This window comes from Zea mays, chromosome 3, assembly GCF_902167145.1.
Source record: "Zea mays cultivar B73 chromosome 3, Zm-B73-REFERENCE-NAM-5.0, whole genome shotgun sequence".
In the NCBI taxonomy this organism is placed as follows: domain Eukaryota; kingdom Viridiplantae; phylum Streptophyta; class Magnoliopsida; order Poales; family Poaceae; genus Zea; species Zea mays.
Genome location: NC_050098.1, coordinates 51,386,402 through 51,404,227, shown reverse-complemented (window position 1 = coordinate 51,404,227; position 17,826 = coordinate 51,386,402). Strand labels below are relative to the sequence as shown.

At 43.4% G+C, this 17,826-nt stretch overlaps 1 protein-coding gene, 1 long non-coding RNA gene and 1 other non-coding gene across 4 annotated transcripts; 1 reads left to right on the top strand and 2 right to left on the bottom strand.

The window, feature by feature from the left end:
- Positions 1-3,361: 3,361 nt before the first annotated feature.
- On the bottom strand, positions 3,362-4,199 carry LOC103650078 (uncharacterized). The gene is made up of 3 exons (XR_004857131.1): positions 4,117-4,199; positions 3,807-3,883; positions 3,362-3,701 (listed from the first exon to the last, which is right to left on the bottom strand). It is a non-coding gene; the product is annotated as an uncharacterized protein (transcript).
- Positions 4,200-6,528: 2,329 nt separating this feature from the next.
- On the top strand, positions 6,529-9,080 carry LOC103650077 (uncharacterized). The gene is made up of 2 exons (XR_563885.4): positions 6,529-6,956; positions 8,898-9,080. It is a non-coding gene; the product is annotated as an uncharacterized lncRNA (long non-coding RNA).
- Positions 9,081-10,043: 963 nt separating this feature from the next.
- LOC103650076 (squamosa promoter-binding-like protein 1) lies at positions 10,044-17,826 on the bottom strand. Of its 2 annotated transcripts, none has more exons than XM_020550207.2 (13): positions 17,661-17,826; positions 17,521-17,576; positions 16,825-17,419; positions 15,362-15,543; positions 15,031-15,246; positions 14,873-14,940; positions 13,946-14,020; positions 13,730-13,837; positions 13,504-13,621; positions 13,273-13,414; positions 13,056-13,197; positions 12,367-12,984; positions 10,044-10,717 (listed from the first exon to the last, which is right to left on the bottom strand). In XM_020550207.2, the coding sequence occupies exons 3-13, from the start codon at positions 17,340-17,342 to the stop codon at positions 10,259-10,261; spliced, it is 2,646 nt and encodes an 881-aa protein (XP_020405796.1). In that variant the 5' UTR covers positions 17,343-17,419; positions 17,521-17,576; positions 17,661-17,826; the 3' UTR covers positions 10,044-10,258. The 2 variants fall into 2 exon arrangements, with proteins under 2 accessions (XP_020405796.1, XP_035822107.1); XM_035966214.1 differs by having other exon boundaries at positions 14,873-14,937; positions 17,661-17,817.

Below are 17,826 nucleotides of genomic sequence, written 5' to 3'. Positions count from 1 at the left end.
TTCTCTAGCTTAGCATTTAAATCATCATTCAAAATCTTTAAACTAGAGACAGATTCCTGACAGGCAGACAACTCAGAAGACATCATTTCATTTCTTTTAATTAAGTTCTAAGGCAAGAGACTTTTGAACACTAACAAATTTGTCATGTTCCTCATACAAAATGTCATATTGCCTTTCTAGCAATCTATCTTTTTCATTTAGAGCATCAATTAACTCATTGATTTTATCTACTTTAGCTCTATCTAAGCCCTTAAATAAATCAGTATAATCTACTTCATCATCACTAGAATCATCATCGCTAGAAGTAGTGTACTTAGAGGTATCTCGAACACTTACCTTCTTCTCCTTGGCCATGAGGCAAGTGTGACGTTCGTTGGGGAAGAGGGAAGACTTGTTGAAGGCCGAGGCGGTGAGTCCTTCGTCGTCGGAGTCGGAAGAAGAGCAGTCTGAGTCCCATTCCTTCCTGAGGTGTGCCTCGCCCTTTGCCTTCCTGTAGCTCTTTTTCTTCTCCTTATTCCCGCTCTTTTCTTGTCCCTGGTCACTATCATTATCGGGACAATTTGCTATAAAGTGACTAGTCTTACCGCATTTGAAGCAGGAGTGCTTTCCCCTTGTTTTATTCTTGTTGGGGTACTCCCTGCGTCCTTTTAGTGTGGTCTTGAAGCGCTTGATGATTAGGGCCATCTCATCTTCGTTAAGCCCGGCAGCCCCAACTTGTGCTACTTTGCTTGGTAGCGTCTCCTTGCTACTTGTTGCTTTGAGAGCAACGGGCTGCGGCTCGTAGATGGGTAGTGGACCGTTCAAGGTGTCGTCCACGTATCGTGCCTCATTTACCATCATGCGCCCGCTCACGAATTTTCCGAGGATCTCCTCGGGCGTCATCTTGGTGTACCTGGGGTTTTCATGAATGAAGTTGACAAGATGGGGGTCAATTACAGTAAATGACCTTAGCATGAGTCGGACGACATCATGATCTGTCCATCTTGTGCTTCCGTAGCTTTGTATTTTGTTGACCAGGGTCTTGAGCCTGTTGTAGGTTTGTGTTGGCTCATCTCCCCTGATCATCGCAAATCTCCCCAGCTCGCCTTCCACCAACTCCATTTTGGTGATCATGGTGGTGTCGTTTCCCTCATGAGATATCTTGAGGGTGTCCCAGATTTGCTTGGCGTTGTCCAAGCCGCTCACCTTGTTGTATTCATCCCTGCACAAAGATGCTAGCAAAACAGTGGTAGCTTGTGCATTCTTATGAATTTGTTCATTTATCATCACAGGGTTATCCGTACTATCGAAATGCATTCCATTTTCTACTATTTCCCAAATGCTAGGATGGAGAGAAAATAGATGACTATGCATTTTATGACTCCAAAATGAGTAGTCCTCTCCATCAAAGTGTGGAGGTTTTCCTAGTGGAATAGAAAGTAAATGTGCATTCGAATTGTACGACATGCGAGAATAGTAAAAAGAGTAATTTTGATTAACCGTCTTTTTCTTTGACGAAGAATCGTCATCGTCGTCGTCTCTTGGTGAAGAAGAAGATTCATCGCTGTCGTAGTAGACGATCTTCTTGATGCGCCTCTTCTTCTTCCCGTCCTTCTTCTTGTGACTCGAGCCAGAGTCAGTGGGCTTGTCATCTCTTGGCTCGTTGAAGATGGACTCCTTCTCCTTGTCGTTGACCACCATCCCCTTTCCCTTAGGATCCATCTCTTCAGGCGATTAGTCCCTTACGTGAAGAGTACAGCTCCGATACCAATTGAGAGCACCTAGAGGGGGGTGAATAGGTGATCCTGTAAAATTCAACACTAATAGCCACAAAACTTAGTTATGAAAGTTAGAACGGCTAAGTAGCTTGAAGTGAGTTCTTGTGAACACAGACAATCAAAGATAAAGCACACAAGAGACACGCGATTTTTATCCCGTGGTTCGGCCAAGTAGCACTTGCCTACTTCCACGTTGTGGCGTCCCAATGGACGAGGGTTGCACTCAACCCCTTTCAAGTGATCCGATGATCAACTTGAATACCACGGTTTTCCTTTAGATGATTATTCCCGTTTGCAAGGAATCTCCACAAGATTGGAGTCTCTCGCCCTTACAACAAAGATCACAATGAAAGCACGGAGTAAGGTTGGGATGAGCAACACACACAAGACACAAATCGTAGCACACCCACGCACACAAGAGAGGACTTGAGCTCAAATGACAACACAGAGAGTCCTCGACTCGAATAGAGCTCAAATCACTAACACGATGAAACGAATGCGCGGGAACAAAGTCTGGATGCTTAGTGAATGCTTGTGTATTCCCTCCATGCGCCTAGGGGTCCCTTTTTTATAGCCCCAAGGCAGCTAGGAGCCGTTGGAGGCCAACAAGGAAGGCCATCCTTGCCTTCTGTCGAGCGGTGCACCACCGGACAGTCACTATAGATGGTCTGGTACTGATCTCCTTCCTTTTCAGGCGCAGACGACCGTTGCAGCTCCGGGCCAGTTGGCGCACCGGACACTGTCCGGTGCACATCGGATAGTCCGGTGCCCCCTGCCGACCGTTGGCGCGGGCCACGCGTCGCCTGCGGATTGCGCGGCCGACCATTGCGCTGACGACCGTTGGCTCACCGGACAATCCGGTGCACCATCGGACAGTCCGGTGAATTATAGCCGTACGCCGCCAAACTTTTCCCGAGAGTGGCCTTTTCACCGGAGACTTGCCTGGCGCACCAGACACTGTCCGGTGCACCACCGGACAGTCCGGTGTGCCAGACTGAGCTAGACTTCGGCTGCACACAACCAAGTCCCTTGCAATTCTTTTCTTTTCTTCTTTTCTCTGTTTCTAACACTTAGACAAATATATTAGTATACAAAAACAAATGTACTAAGTCTAGAAACATACCTCATGCCTTGATTTGCACGTTTTCAATCTTGGGCACATTTATAACTTAAAGAATATGTGTTGGGCACTTAATCACCAAAACATTATAGAAATGGTCCAAAGGCACATTTCCCTTTCACTTATACTAGAACATTGCGGCGCCCTTACGGGCGCCCTATCGAGACAACAACATTGTCGATCTTCGCAGTCAGAGATTTTGAGTTCACCATGTCTGAAAGATGCTTCTCTGCCTCCTGAAAGAGTAATGTGCAGTGCCAGTTAGATATCTCACGATTGTAGCTGCAGCTATAAAATGCTTCACAACTCGTGTATTGGGACATTTAACACAAGACGCCGCAGATGGCATAACAAAGAAAATACAATGTATGATACAAACCTGCAAACTCAGGCAGAGCATCTGAGAGTTTAAACAGTGATAAAGCCGGGCATACGATGGATGGTGGAGCGTTGGATTTGATTTGATTAAGAACCTAATACAACTCTTGAGCTTCTTCCCAGGTAAGCTTTAGTTCCATGGCATCTTCAGTGTCGATTAAGAACCTCCTGCTTTTGGAACCAATATTGCGACTTCGTTTTTGTAGAAACTGCAAAGACCCCTCATCTGGCCTGCTGCCAAATTTACCTGCCTTATTCTAACTGACATCCCCGTCAACTGAGTTCATATGATGATCATATAGAGAGCTTGGATGGAAATTTGCAGCTCCCTTTATTGAGTGAAGAAATCCAGGATAACCACTTACTACTCCTATGCTTTCATTTGCAGTAGAAAAGAGTGTCTCACTGAGAAGGGAACCATCCGCAATAGCTGAAATCTGTGAGTCCTGTGTAAAAGTAATAAACAAACATTGAAACAAAAACATGAGAAAGGAGATGAAAAACAAGCGCTTGCAACAACAACCGATAGTCTGATGGAAAATCTAGCTTACTGGCAGACTGACAGTATTTGTGGCCTTCCGAAAGCCCATAACAAGTTTCCCTCCAGGATCTATACGACTAAAGGTCACTGCAGAAAATAACCACAAAAAAAGGTTCCAGTAAACAACATTCAGAGAGCATGGGACACATGACATAATACTATTCAGCGTAATTTACTATAGCATGGAAACTATGTGACAAATAATAAGTAGCTATACCATATACGTAGTATTAAAAACAAACTTCAATCAAGAAAGAAGTGAATGCATGCTTGCAAATAGATGCTTATAATCATGCCCAAGAAAATAAATTGCTAATTACCTGTATCGCCAGCTTGTAATTGCAATGATTGTATGCATGGTGTAACACCCTCCAAGACGAGCTTATTGGAACCAAGATATCACCAACACAGGGCTTATTTCAGAATATGGTTTCCAGCTTACATCAAAAGTTGGCGCCAAGCTTGACTGGCAGCTTGTATTGTCTGTGAAACGATCTAGCATGTGATGGCTGAAATTAGAACAGCTTGTGATGTGCACCTTGTATTTGACTGGCAGCTTGTGACTGAAATTAGAACAGTTAAATTAGAACAGCTTGTGACTGGCAGCTTGTGACTGAAACGATCTAGAAAAGTTGGCAGTTGACTGAAATTAGCACAGCTTCTGATGTGCACCTCAACCAACTGAAGTTGATTTAGCTTAACTGAACCGACACCTTATAAAAAATCACAGTTCTGTTTTCAGTTCTATGTTCAGGTGTTTTCAGTTTGACTGAACTGAACCGACAGCTAACAGTATATTGGTCATCCAAATAGAAAATCAGTTTGGACTGAACTGAACCGACAGCTTACAGCTTACAGTCAAATACATGTTACAGTATATTGGTCATCCAAACAGAAAATCAGTTTTGTTTACAGACTGATTCTATTTTATCATGCCCATTTCACATTATTGCCTACTCGGTTTTCTGCTATTTCAGAAATTCAGTCTGCTCGGTTCAGTCTGCTCGGTTTTCTGTCAGAAATTCAGTTGTATTTTCAGAGCAGAGTGAACTAAACTAAAGCTAACTGAAATTGCAGATGCGCTAAAACTGAAATCTGGCAGCTGTCCGAAAATCTGGCAGCCATACCAAACTGGACACATTTGATCTTGCCCTTTTCACTGAACTGGACACATTTGATCATTCCACAAGTAAACACAATTGCCCAACCCGACAGCAAGGACGTTATGTGAAGACCAATCGACAAGGTTGAGGTAGAAGTCGTCCTGCAAAGCGGGCGCATCCAGCACCTACAAGCAAGCAACAGAAAGAAACTGCAAATTTCACATTATGTTCGTTAAAAACGTCTCTTTCAGCATTTCGGAGTGCAATTGGCGAGATGTCTAATCTTTCACGCCGCCAAGAAGCAGCAGAGGCTACCTCAAGAACCAGAACCCAAGAAACAGAGAAGGCCCAATCAAGAAAGCAGCAAATCGAATTCCCCATCTCACCTTGTACGGCGACCTTGGCACCTTCCTTGGTCCCGCGCCCCTGGTGGTGAAAATGCCGGGGAACAGCGCGTCCTCCTCTTGGTCTCCCGAAAAAAGCGCCCTCTTGGCGTTTCGGCGCACCTCTGTCTTGAATCTGAAGATGTTCCCGGTGGCGGGGGTGCCGACAGGCGAGGGCCCCGGGGAGGAGGAGGAGGACGAGGAGCACGCAGCGGCCGAGGACGCGACGCGGTCGGGCGTGTCGGGGCCGAAGAGCGCGGCGCGGAGGAGCGTGCAGTAGGGCGACGCGGCGGGCTGCGCAGATCCGGACGAGGCCACGGGGCCGCCGTCGTGCGAGGACGAGGCAGCGGAGGAGGGCGAGGGGGCAAGGTCGAAGAGCGCGAGGTTGGATCCGGTGCGGCTGGGGATGAAGCGGTCGCTGTAGACGGTGCGCGAGGCCGGCGCCGGGGTGGACGCCGCCGCGGACGCGTGCGGCGGCGTGGCGGGAGGCTCCGATTCTTCTTTTTGGTCGGCCTGGCACAGTGACACTGCACAGCTTTGCTCTGGCTTTTTTCAGCCACGCGTCACGCAGTGAAGGCTCTCGGACGCGTGAAGCGCGGGGAGCGTCCCAAACCCAAGCGTCTTTTAACAAGAAGCAATGCTAGTGTTTGGGAATTATGGAACCTTTAGAGATTATTTGATTTTCTTTTCTTTGTGCATATTCAATTAATGGGATTATATTGGTCCAATAACAAATAAATAAATACAGAAATGTGCATTCCATGCTGGGTTCTTGTATTCTTGCATTTGTATTCAAATTCATGAGACAAGTTTAAATTTGAAAAATAGAATTTTAAAATGGAAAGAGAAATAAGAAAAGAGAATGAAATAGAAATGGGAAATACATTACAAAGGAAAAATATATAAATAATTATAATTCTTCATGCTAGTACTTTATTTGTGCACTTAATCTGTGAAACTCACCAGCAAATTTGAATTCAAAATACCAAATTTGGAAATTGAGAAGAGAGAAAAAATTGAAATTATAAAAGAAAATAAAAGAAGAAGACTTACCTGCGCATGGGCCGTTTCCTCCCTTGGACGGCCCATTCACTTCTCCCATTCCTGGCCCAGCCGAATTCTTCCCCAGCGGCCCACTTCTCCACACTGCACTGGTTAACCCGCGCAAGCGTCACTAACGAATGGGCCCTCTCGGCCAGCCACCGCAGCCTTGGTGCCCAGCTGCTTCATCACCGGGTCACTGACGTGTGGGCGCGTGGCGTTAGCTTCCCCTTTCATCTCGGCCGCGAGCTCGGTACAGAACCGCGCGACTCCCAGGCAGATCCCCCCCTATCCGTCCAATGAGCTCGCGCCTAGCCTCCTTTCGCGCGGAGTATAAAACCGGGTCCTCCTCTCGTCCAGCCACCCATGGGCGCCAAGGCCTCTGATTGTGTCGCCACCGGGGGCCATGAGGCAGGGAGACCCGCCGTCCGCCACCATGGCTAAACACGCGCACACGCCGTCGCGCGGACCTGGCCATGGCAATAGGGTATTCGCTGGTAATCGGGAAAGGTGTGCGTGGCATCATCAGGCAAAAAACGGCGACCTCGATAGATGAATTCCTCGCCGAAGGTGGAGCTCCACCGCAGGTCCGTCGCACGTCGTGGCCAAGGCATTTGCGCTACTAGAATCACGGTGAGAAACCCTTCAACAGTATCGTATCGTTACCCTCTATGTGATTACTGCCTTTGATCGAAGTTCGAACATGGGAGTTGAGTTTGGAGAGATGACGGCCATGGCGGCGCCGTGGGCACTCTGTGCCACCGTGTGTGGAGTTGGGGAAGAGGGTGTTGAGGTGATGTTCTGTTAACTGTCGATCTGGTGATGGACGATGGAGATTACAAGGGATGTAACGATTCGACTTGGAGAACCATGTCCGCTGGATTGGATGTGAACAGGTAGGATTAGATCTAGATTAATAAAATCCAGATCACTAGATCTTGATCTGACGGCCAATTTCGTGTGTCCGTTCATTACAGCCGCAGTCTAATCTGGACCACCAAATTTCGATCGGACGGTTGTAGTAACGTGATACCTCTTCGGTCAGGCCGTTTTGCAGAAGAAACCCTGGATTTTTTTAAAAATAACCCATTGTCCGGGTTAATGTTAAAATCATTGCGGTAGAGTCCTGGAATTTGCAGCTAAGTCCTTGTGTTTTTAGAGATTAATAACCGTGGTCTAGAGTCTTTAAAGAAATTCAGAATTAAAAACAAAAAATGTTTTCTAGTATAAAAATAATTCCATAAACTTGTTTAATTCATAAGTAATTCATTTTAAATCCTTTTTGATCCATTCCAGTTGCATTAATCTCACATTAATATTGTTTATCATCTAGTAACTTTGTATTACCATGAAACCTATGATTAAAATCTTGTACCTCCTTTGCTTTATAGTAGATACTTACACCTTCGAAAAATCATAACTTTATAACTGTAACTCTGAATTTAGTGGTTCTCGAACCTAGGATCTAGTTACGACGTGTAGAATATTATTATGCAGTTTGTTCTGATGTTTGGTGTGATGTTAATTTTGCATATATCATGTTTGTTTGTATTGCTATGAATAACAGCGAGGTTACGAGTCACTTGAAGACTAAGTTGGTACCTGGGAATCTCGAGTCTAAGACAAGTTGTGCCCTTGATCACTTTTCTTTATCTAATAATGTTCCGGTTAATCATTGTGACATGTTTAGGTTAATTTGATGGGACCTAACAGGTTTGTTTCCCTAGCTTTGTTTATCCCACACCTTGTTTTCCACTTAATTTTTGGGTAGTTTTGCTATTGCTCCACTTGTTTTGGGAAATTAATGTTATATTATGAACATGTTCCAGTTATGCTATTGCTTTAATTATTGTTCATGACAAGATCATTGTGTTAATTGGAACATGGAGCTTAACTTGAGATATCCGCGCTACCACAAGGGTGGAATGAGACACCCTTGGCTAACTAATTAGGAAAGCTAGTGGAGGACTACCTTACCCGAAAGGGGCAAGGGCGATAGAGGAGCTGCGTATAGGAGGTTCTTGGGTCGATCATGCTGCGGTGGCTTTTCGGACGAGGGATTCCTATATTACCCTTCTCAGAAACCGTAGCGGGTTTTCTAAAGCTAGTGGAACTTTGCAAAGGCCTCGTAGTGGATCCCTAGCCATTCACCTCGGAAGTGTCTAAGGGCCTTACAAACCCTGGCTAGCTGGGATACACGACTTGTGGGTAAATGGCGCAACCTCTGTAGAGTGTAAAACTGGTATATCAGCCGTGCTCACGGTCAAGAGTGACTCAGGACTTTCGCATGATTAATTTATAGAATTAAACTTAATCTGTCGTATGCATTGCATCACGGTGTTATTATCAATTGTGATCTCTTATTTTTTTGGATTGGTATCTACTTATACTTAGTAACTGCTAATAAAATTTTGACCAACTCTAAAAGTAATGCTCAACTCTAACCATCTCCTTTGGTAAGCCTTACACTTCACATAAGCCCCGCTGCAAGTGAGCTCATGCACATTATTCCCCACAACTTGTTGAGCGATGAACGTATGTGAGCTCACCTTTGCTATACTCACATTCCCCTAGGTTAAGGACAGGTACCACAGGATGAGGCGCATGAAGGATGTCGTGATGGTGTTCGTGACAGGTCTAGGCCGTCATCTGCTAGTCAACTATGGTTGCTGGATTGTGGTCTTCGTATGATGTAATCATTTATCTATTTTGTACAGAACTCCGTTATATATTAATGGTGTGACATTTGTTTCTGTACCATGAGTCATCATATGTGTGAGACTTGATCCTAGCACACTTGGTGATGTTCGCGCTCGGGTTTGGCCCCCTAAATCCGGGTGTGACACCTACATCGTGTAGCATAATTAGAATCAGTATATATCATAAACTGGTTATAATGAGTCTAGCTGCATGGCTGTTTGGAGCGATTCTATATTTATGGAATCATCCAATTGTTTGCGCGCAATGCAATGGAAACAAAAATATCTTCCAAATTTTTCGCATATGCAGTGGAAACTTGCACAATCTGGCATAATTATCAGATCTACCGTAAAAATAGGATCTGCATGCATGCGCCTGCGCACATGGTCAAGTGGCTAGGCGAGGTTTTTATTCTATCTCTAAGAACTATTTACGCTAATTCTGTGAAATATTTATGCTATTTGTGCAAAAAAACAGACCCGCAATTTATGGGGTGCGTCCCATACTGTTTATCTCTTCAAGAAGCCTGTGACTTGTGGGGCTTGTGATGCCTTTCATTTTCGTTGCCATATGTAATGTCGAGCCAAACTTGGAAAGAACTGAGAAATGAAACTTCCTACGCCCTTATACCCATTTTTGGAACACAGGTGGACAGGTAGTGACCGTCTTATGGTTGCAGTATCGTGGGCACTTCTGACCAGCTTTACCGAAAATGGTTAATGGGACGTGTGAAAATTCAGATACCTATTCTCGGCTACATCTTTCCAAATTCCATGTGTGCAAACAATCTCCGCCCTCCCTCGACCAAAAAAAAGCAATAACAATAAACAAAATGCAGAAGTAAAAGGGTTTCTTTCTCTAGGTCTCGGGTTCGATTCCTCGAGGACAAATTTCTGATTAAAAAAATCTTCTCACTATACCTTGTGATCGTTGCAGAGTAGATAGTAACGGCCCGCCAGTGATAAAGGGTGAGACTTCGAGTATTTTTTCAAGCTAAGACTGAGTTTTTTTTCCTCTCAATAAAAACAAGTAAAAGCTTTACCTCAGTCAGGATGCAAATGCAATGGAGCTACAAGCTAGGCAAATTAGAGCATTTCACAGGTTTTACTATGGAACAGAAATTTCAATTTAGGCATTTAGTCTAAGAAACATGTACATTACAAGAATCTAGCTTCGCTCGGCGCAAACATCTTCATCATACACTGATACAATTGGGTTGGGTCTTGTGCAGTCTATCAATTGGGGCCCCAACGTATCTTGTCCCAGAGGAAAGGCCTCATACCACCAACTTGTGGCAGGCTCTTCATGATCAATCCTACGCAGACACAAACGGCAGCAATGGCGACCAAGGAAAGCATCGCCGGCCTATTAGACAAGAACCTATTTGTCCGGGAGTGGAATGCAAGCTGCTGGACCTGCTGGACACATTGTCTGCAGCTCAATGTTTGGTTCATCCCTCGCTGTTTTTTCTCCACACCAAATGTGATTTGGTCGGCAGGCTTCAATCGGCTAGCATGCTTTCCGGCAGTATCAATTGTGCTGGGGATGGTAACCGAGACATGAGCTCTGCTCACCCTTCTGTCAATTTTGTCCTGTACCAATTGGATATAGGATATGTGGCCTCTCTTTCGAGCATATTCCTCAGGAGTGAAGCCAGTGGCGTCACGAGCGTTCTTCCACGCTTTGATTCCCAACTGAAACAGACATTTAGGCAGAAAAAGGCCAGACATCATTTTTTTCAGTGCTTGCACAAATTTTAAGAAGTAAATGGAAAAATTTTAAGGTTAAGGGCTAGTTTGGGAACCCTATTTTCTCAAGGAATTCTTATTTTCCTAAGGTCCCGTTTGTTTCCTTTCATTTTAAGAAATTAGAATCTTACTAATGTAATATGCTATTTTTTTAGAATGTGACATTCCACCACTTTCCAAAGTTATCATATAAGCCTATCTCAAATTCATGGGGTGAGATATAGAAATTGATTCTATAGATTTATATGTTATTTTTCCGATGTACAACTTATAGCACACTCTTCTACACAGTGGCGGACGCAGAACAAAATTTTAGGTGGGGCGACACCATAAGAGACAAACCACGATACTAGACGACTAGATAAAATTAGCTTCATGATAATAACAAGGTTAGGTGATAATACCAGGAGCGTTCTAAAATGTTATGAATATCAGAAAACCATTTTGGCCACCCTACAGAAAGGCGGGTGAAGCGGCCACATCGACGCGTCATTGTGTGGTGAGTCTGCCTTGAGATGGCGATGATGAGGCAGCAACATGCGAGGGGCAGCGAGGGCAAGCGGTTGTAGACAGTGGCAAGCGACAACAATTGTTGCATTGCGACGACGTGGTGGGACCCTGGTGACATAGTGAGGGCAGATGGTGGTGACACCATGGTGCCAAGGTAGGATCCCACCAATAGCTTACCCACCAGTCGATGCGGAATATGAGGCAAAGTAGTGGCGCTGCGTGTGGGATCCCGACAACGCGATGAACTAACGAGTGACGAGAAGACAAGGTGACACTGGTAGCGGACGGGTCTGGTCACCCACTACCGATCCAGTCATGATCGAAGGAGCGATCGAGCCACGAGTAGGTCGAGTAGCTAGCCGCTAGAGGAAGGAATCAAACTACTTGTATGGAGAGCGGGCTGAGCAATGGACTGTCGAGAAAAAGTTAGATTAAAACTAGGTTTCATTAGATTTGGTTGTACCTACTATATAAAAGTTTTTTATTTTGATGTTTATCTAAATCTAGGTATAATAGCATATAAAAATTGAGATGGGGCCATGGCCCCCTTTGCCCCACCCTTGGATCCGCCTCTGCTTCTACGTGTTTCGCTATAACATAAATGTAGTATATAACTATCTCGCTCATATGATTTAGGATAATATACAAATATATTACATATATAAATATATGAACTTAATTAGTTTTGTCTAAATTATAATTATTAAAATGGAATTCAGTTCCAAGGAAACAAACGGGACATAAGGAAAAATGAACTAATTTCCCTTGGAAAATGGGGTTCTCAAACTAGACCTAAATGTTTTTTTATCATACACCTAATGCAGAAATCTGATGTGATATTAATGCCCTACGCGATCTATTCGACAATCAATGTAATACATAAACCATGTTTTGGTCAAGGTCCCCATTCTTTTTAGAAGTACAGGATGCATTTAGGATGAAAATGTTTCATGTGCAGACTTAGGTTCTCACAATAAATAGTGTTGGCACACTAAGAATCGGAAATCTGCTACTTTGAATGTAGATTCATTTTTTAGTTAAAGGAAGCTATAACAGGTCAGACCATGAGAATATAGAGTAGTTACCTGCCGAGGATCATCAGTTAAAGCATCCAAAACACCAGTAGCATCACTGATTGTTGCTGCAATATGGAGAGGTGTAATATTTGACAGTCCAGTCATCGCAGGAGTGAACAAGAACTGAACTGGAGCGCCGGCTCCACTGCCCACTGGGGCGTAATCTGTTGCTGTGTATCTTAATAGAAACTCAACTAAAGGCTTTGAGCGTTTTTTAACAGCAGTAAGCAACACATTTTCTCCTAAGGCGAATTCAATTGGTGACGGAACATCTAGGTCAATATCACCCTGGAACATGGTGTTCAGAAGCTTCCTTAAAACAGCACACCATTCCTGATCAACTGCAAAGGATAGCAGCCATCTAAATCTTTCAACAGGGAAACGGTCTGGACAATACTGTGGCTGCTCAGATGTAGCTCGCACATGGCTCCTTTGAAGGAGCCATCCGATTTCATGCAAAAAATGTAACGACCGATTGCGATAAGCCATCAGATCATCTATTCTTTCCGAGGTTTCATCAAATGAAATTAAATTCAATCCATGCTCCAACATCCGAATTTCAGAACATACATCTTTGTCAGCGACAACAAAGGGAACACAAAGGCTGCTTTGATCATAATCTTCAACCTGAAAAGGGAGTCAAGTCTGTAATATGAACAAAAAATGAGGACATTAAAAAAAACACACGAACCATGCACCTCTATGAATCCTCTTCCACTTGTACAAGAAAAGGAACATGAGAAGGTCAGGCATTGAGGGCCTTGCTGCACAGTTGAATCTTCAAGTAGCATTTGTGTCTCTTCTTGAATTAAATATTTGTCACCAAACACACAAAGTAATCTAAAACAAAATTCGGATTTATCAGTTCACACAAGTTGGTTTAGAGGAGACATTTAGATGTAAAAAGATACATACTTTGTAGTTGGCTGAACTATATTGAAACCTTTCACAGAGAATTTTACAGACGAAGAACAAGCAACTGCAATAGGAGTTACACACAGTCTCTGATGCTTGTCGCCAATTACCAGTTGCCAGGGAGATGCAAACATAAGACTACCTACCAAAAAAAAGTAAAGAAAGACAAATGAAGCTGGTCTATGAAAAGAGAAGAATGCAAAATAATCACTCCAGATAAGACAAACGGACCATTGTAACTCAGTGTTAGGCAGTCCTGTACCCTAGCATACAACCATCCTTTTCTCCAAAGTCCATCATTGGATATGCTAATAAGCTTTTCTATCCACGAAGCTGGATCATCATCAAGCTTTAGTAGAAAAGGAAAAGAAGAGTAAGTAAGCAATTTGCTTCTGCAAAATATATTATAAAGAAAACATATACATATCTAAGTCACAGTTAATGCAGTGCATACTACCTCATCCCACATCCAATTAGGGAGGCGGAGGTAAATAGTTAGAATAACACAACCAGGCCTAATATAGCTTTCCATATCAGTTGGATAATGCGATAACCAGTGTTGGATCTGTAAATTCAAAAAATTTAATGGAAGAGCTCGCATTAGCACTTAAAATCTTCACACAGACAAAGTTGTTACAGAAACATGATTCCAGTTTGTAACATGATAAATGACCTGTTCCCGTAGATCTACAGGAAAATCTTTTGGCTCTTTTCCAAACAGCTTGAACACAATTTTATCTGTTCGGCTCTGCAAATGTTATGTGCATAAGAGCTATTGAGCTGAGTAGGAATCAAACATCAGAAATACATCTAGAAGAATCAATCTAAAAATTTCAGTGTAACTTTCACAAAATTATACTAGATTGGAAAACCTGTTGCAAAACTACACTTTTAGAAATCACTTTCATATAAAAAAACTATACTTCTTTGTCAAATATTATCGACAAACCACACATTTATACTCAATTCGTACCGGAAAATACAATTCATTAAGAGCTAAAATAAAAAAAATGTATTTTTGTAATACTGAATGGCAATAATTGTGTAGTGTCGTGATTTGACTGGACAATGGAAATGAAGTTTCATGAAGATGCTTCTCAAAAATATACTTGAGACATAGATTGACAATGAAAGTGTAGTTCGACTGGTGTCAAGGGCATCGGTGCTCAGGGTAGCAGGTCCATGCTACGGACCTCGTAGCGTGGACCGGTAATGCACCAGGGGTTCTTCCCTGCGCGCCCAATAGTGAAGGGGATATGTTTAAGCAAGAGGGAGATTAGGAAATCGGGTGTTATTCCTTGATCCATCCAAGTCTGATTACACAAGATATATAGACCAGTCACAGCCTGGAGATAATCACTCTCCTAAATTCTAGCCATGTTGGCAGCCATGCCAACTAACTCTTCCCTGATTGGCAGCCATGCCACTAACTCTTCCCTGATCTTTTGCTGTCCAAATCTGACCGAATTGACTGCGTGGCCTCTTATGGCACGCTCCTGGCGGTGTCCTGTGTGCAGGCCTGGCGCTGGTACTCCGGCCCCACATGACAAAGCAGTTTTGCTATAGTTTGTTCAAGATTATTGTAGTTTATGAAATTTACCTCAACTTCTTCAAAGCAAGCATCATTCAAATCAAAATCATGTACCCGCCTTTTCACTGGAGGCTCTTCTGAGAAAACAAGTTATTTAAATCATTTTATTTTATATATTTAGTATTTGTCATGCTAAACAGCATCAAGTAAATAATAAAATGTTTTACCTGCTAATGATTCTCCTCTGATTGGAATTGACCGTATAGTTTGCTCATGCACAGTAGATCCATTTGCAGCATTATTACCAGCATTTGACAATATTGAATTTGAATTTGCATTCTTTAGAATATCTTGATATGACTGTGTGCTAGCAATAGCAGCAAGGTTCTTCAAAAGGTTAACCAAAGAATTAGGATGATTGATTGGCTCAGAGGAGCTACCAGCTGCCACCCATACAAGCACACATTTAGAATGACTATGTCTGTACCTGTGGATCGAATGTGGTTTGAAATATTTGCATCTAAAATTGCTAATCGAATTTTGTAAAGGAGAACTTACACTCTAGCCTGGAAAGTTGTTTTAACAGAAGGATTGAGGTGTTACTTAGAGATTGATTTTCACTCATGGAATTCCCATTCACAACAGTTTGTGGTTGAACTTTCCTTCTCCTTCCATTATGTTGTGCTAGACGCGAGCGGCAGCTCTTCTTCCCTTCATCAAATTCTTGAAGAAGCTGAAACCTAACATGGCACACAAAATAGTTACTTTCTTCAGCTAATGAGAAAATGAAAAGAAATGACAAATGCTCGCAATACTAAAATATGAATTCGATGCTAACTCAAGATCATGATAAGCTGCTAAACTCAAGACGCATGTAGAAGAAAGAACCATGGTTTTTTCCCTACATACATTTAGCAGCCTATCATGATGTTGCAACTTACAAGAGAAGTATATAGCACCACCTAGACCAACATCAAACTTCAAGTTTGCATCCTATTGTGATGTTATAACTTACAAGGGCATTGTATACCAATGCCTAGAGCAAACGGCCTCTCATTAATCAAACAAGTCAACACCACTCTATTGATATCCCCAACAATTTCATTGAATTATCTATGTGTTCTTGTCTCGGATACATAGAGGTGAAGAAATTATGATGCCACATCATCAAATGAACTTTTAGCTATATATTCCTTACCCAAATGCTGATCAATTGAAACCATCACTCCAACAACTCCCTCCATTCTTTTTAGTTTGTTGTTTTAGACTTAATGTAATAATATTAAGAAAAGTGCACAAACCTCTACTAAAGCTACCTCATTAAATTAGGGTCTTCTCAACTAACCATTTGTGGCTAATGAACAAGGACTAACTGTAGAAACTCTGAATGAACTAGAGACATATAGCTGTCTCTACATGGAATCCTAGAATGAAAAACAAGAAAGAATATTTTTTACAAGTAAAACATAAACAAAAAAAGAACAGAATTGGTAACATCGAAGCAAATTCAGATATTCATACTTTTATTTCAAAAGAATATCTTTCTTCCATAACAAAAGACATTCTAATAGTAGCACAAGGTAAAAAAATGAGATAATCATATGATATTGTACCGATAGCACCGATCCAAGTAAAAGCACTTTTATATTATACTAACTAGTATTATGTGTGGGGCATAAGCATTCCTCAAGGTACATGATCAGCATCACCTAGAGTTTTGCCAAGCACAAAAAACAGCTTGGAATTTCTCAAGATAATAATCAGCATGAACTGGGATCCTATCATGGGGCATAAAACTAATATGTTCAGCAATTCTCAAGGTTGAATGATCAGCAATTCATTTGTGTTGTGTGCCTGTGGCACCCAGGTAATGTGTCCTGGTGTGTTTTATTTTCCTTTTCTTTGCTGCTTTGGATTTTGTACTGGATCCGTCTTTCTTTACTTTCTCCAATACAAAGATGCCTCAGGAGAGAAAAAAAATTACCAGCAATAGTAATCTCACAACGAAATTGTTGACCTACCTGCTACACTGCTGACAGAACCGATGCTCTACATTCTTGATGCAGACCACAGTCGTCCTGGTATGTGCTTCACACACCTTGTGCCTCTTATGGTAGTCCCTGGCACCGCTGAGATCGGCATGGCAGCCGTCAACCTGGCAGGACGGAGTGGTGCTCGAACTGGCACCTTTCCTGGGTGTCTCCTCCTCGCTGCTCCGCCCTCTCTGAGCAGGCACCACATGATTGTTGTCTCCATCTGCTACCCCAGAATTGCTGCAACCGGCGCTGCCGTCCTCCTCTGGCGAGAGCCTCCGCCTCTTGTCAACGACGACGCCGAAGTCGATCTCCCCCTGAGCTCGACTCAGCTTCCTGCTGCTGCACTCGGACGGCACGATGGCCGCCGGCGTGGCCAGGAACAGGTTGGCGTCCCACCTCCAGTCGTTCAAATCCCAGTCAAGGCCCTTGTTCCTGTGCTCGCCGGACATTGTCGCCGCACTGGCTTGATCACCGCCATCTTTCCTCAAGAAAGAGGCTTCCATTTCCTCTGCCTTCCCCTCCTCCCTGTCCCTGTCGCCCCACTTGTTCTTCTTTTGCTGCTCTTTGTTTGCACGTATGACTACAGACGAAACAAACACAGAGGAACACCAGCACCAAGGGATTACCAACCTTGGGTTGGGACAAATCCTGAAACCAACGAAGGGTTCAGAAACAAAGTACCTTAGCTCGGGCCCGGCGGGTAGAACGATGCCGTGGTTATCCAGGCAAGCAACGCCCTTGAACGGAAAGGCGAGTAATGATTGAAGAAATGGAGATGGGGCAGTAAGCTCATGGAGAGAACCGAGTCAAGGATTGGGTACCGTGGGTTAGGACCAGTTGGGGATGGGGCTACTACTTCTCGTCTCCCGGGTCCCGAGCGGCGGAACAGAGGCGGAACGCGGAAGGGCTCGCGGTGGAACGAGGGGCGAAGTATCCTGGGGAGGCAGAGCTCTCTGCCTGTCTGCCCCCAGCATATCCACAGTTCCA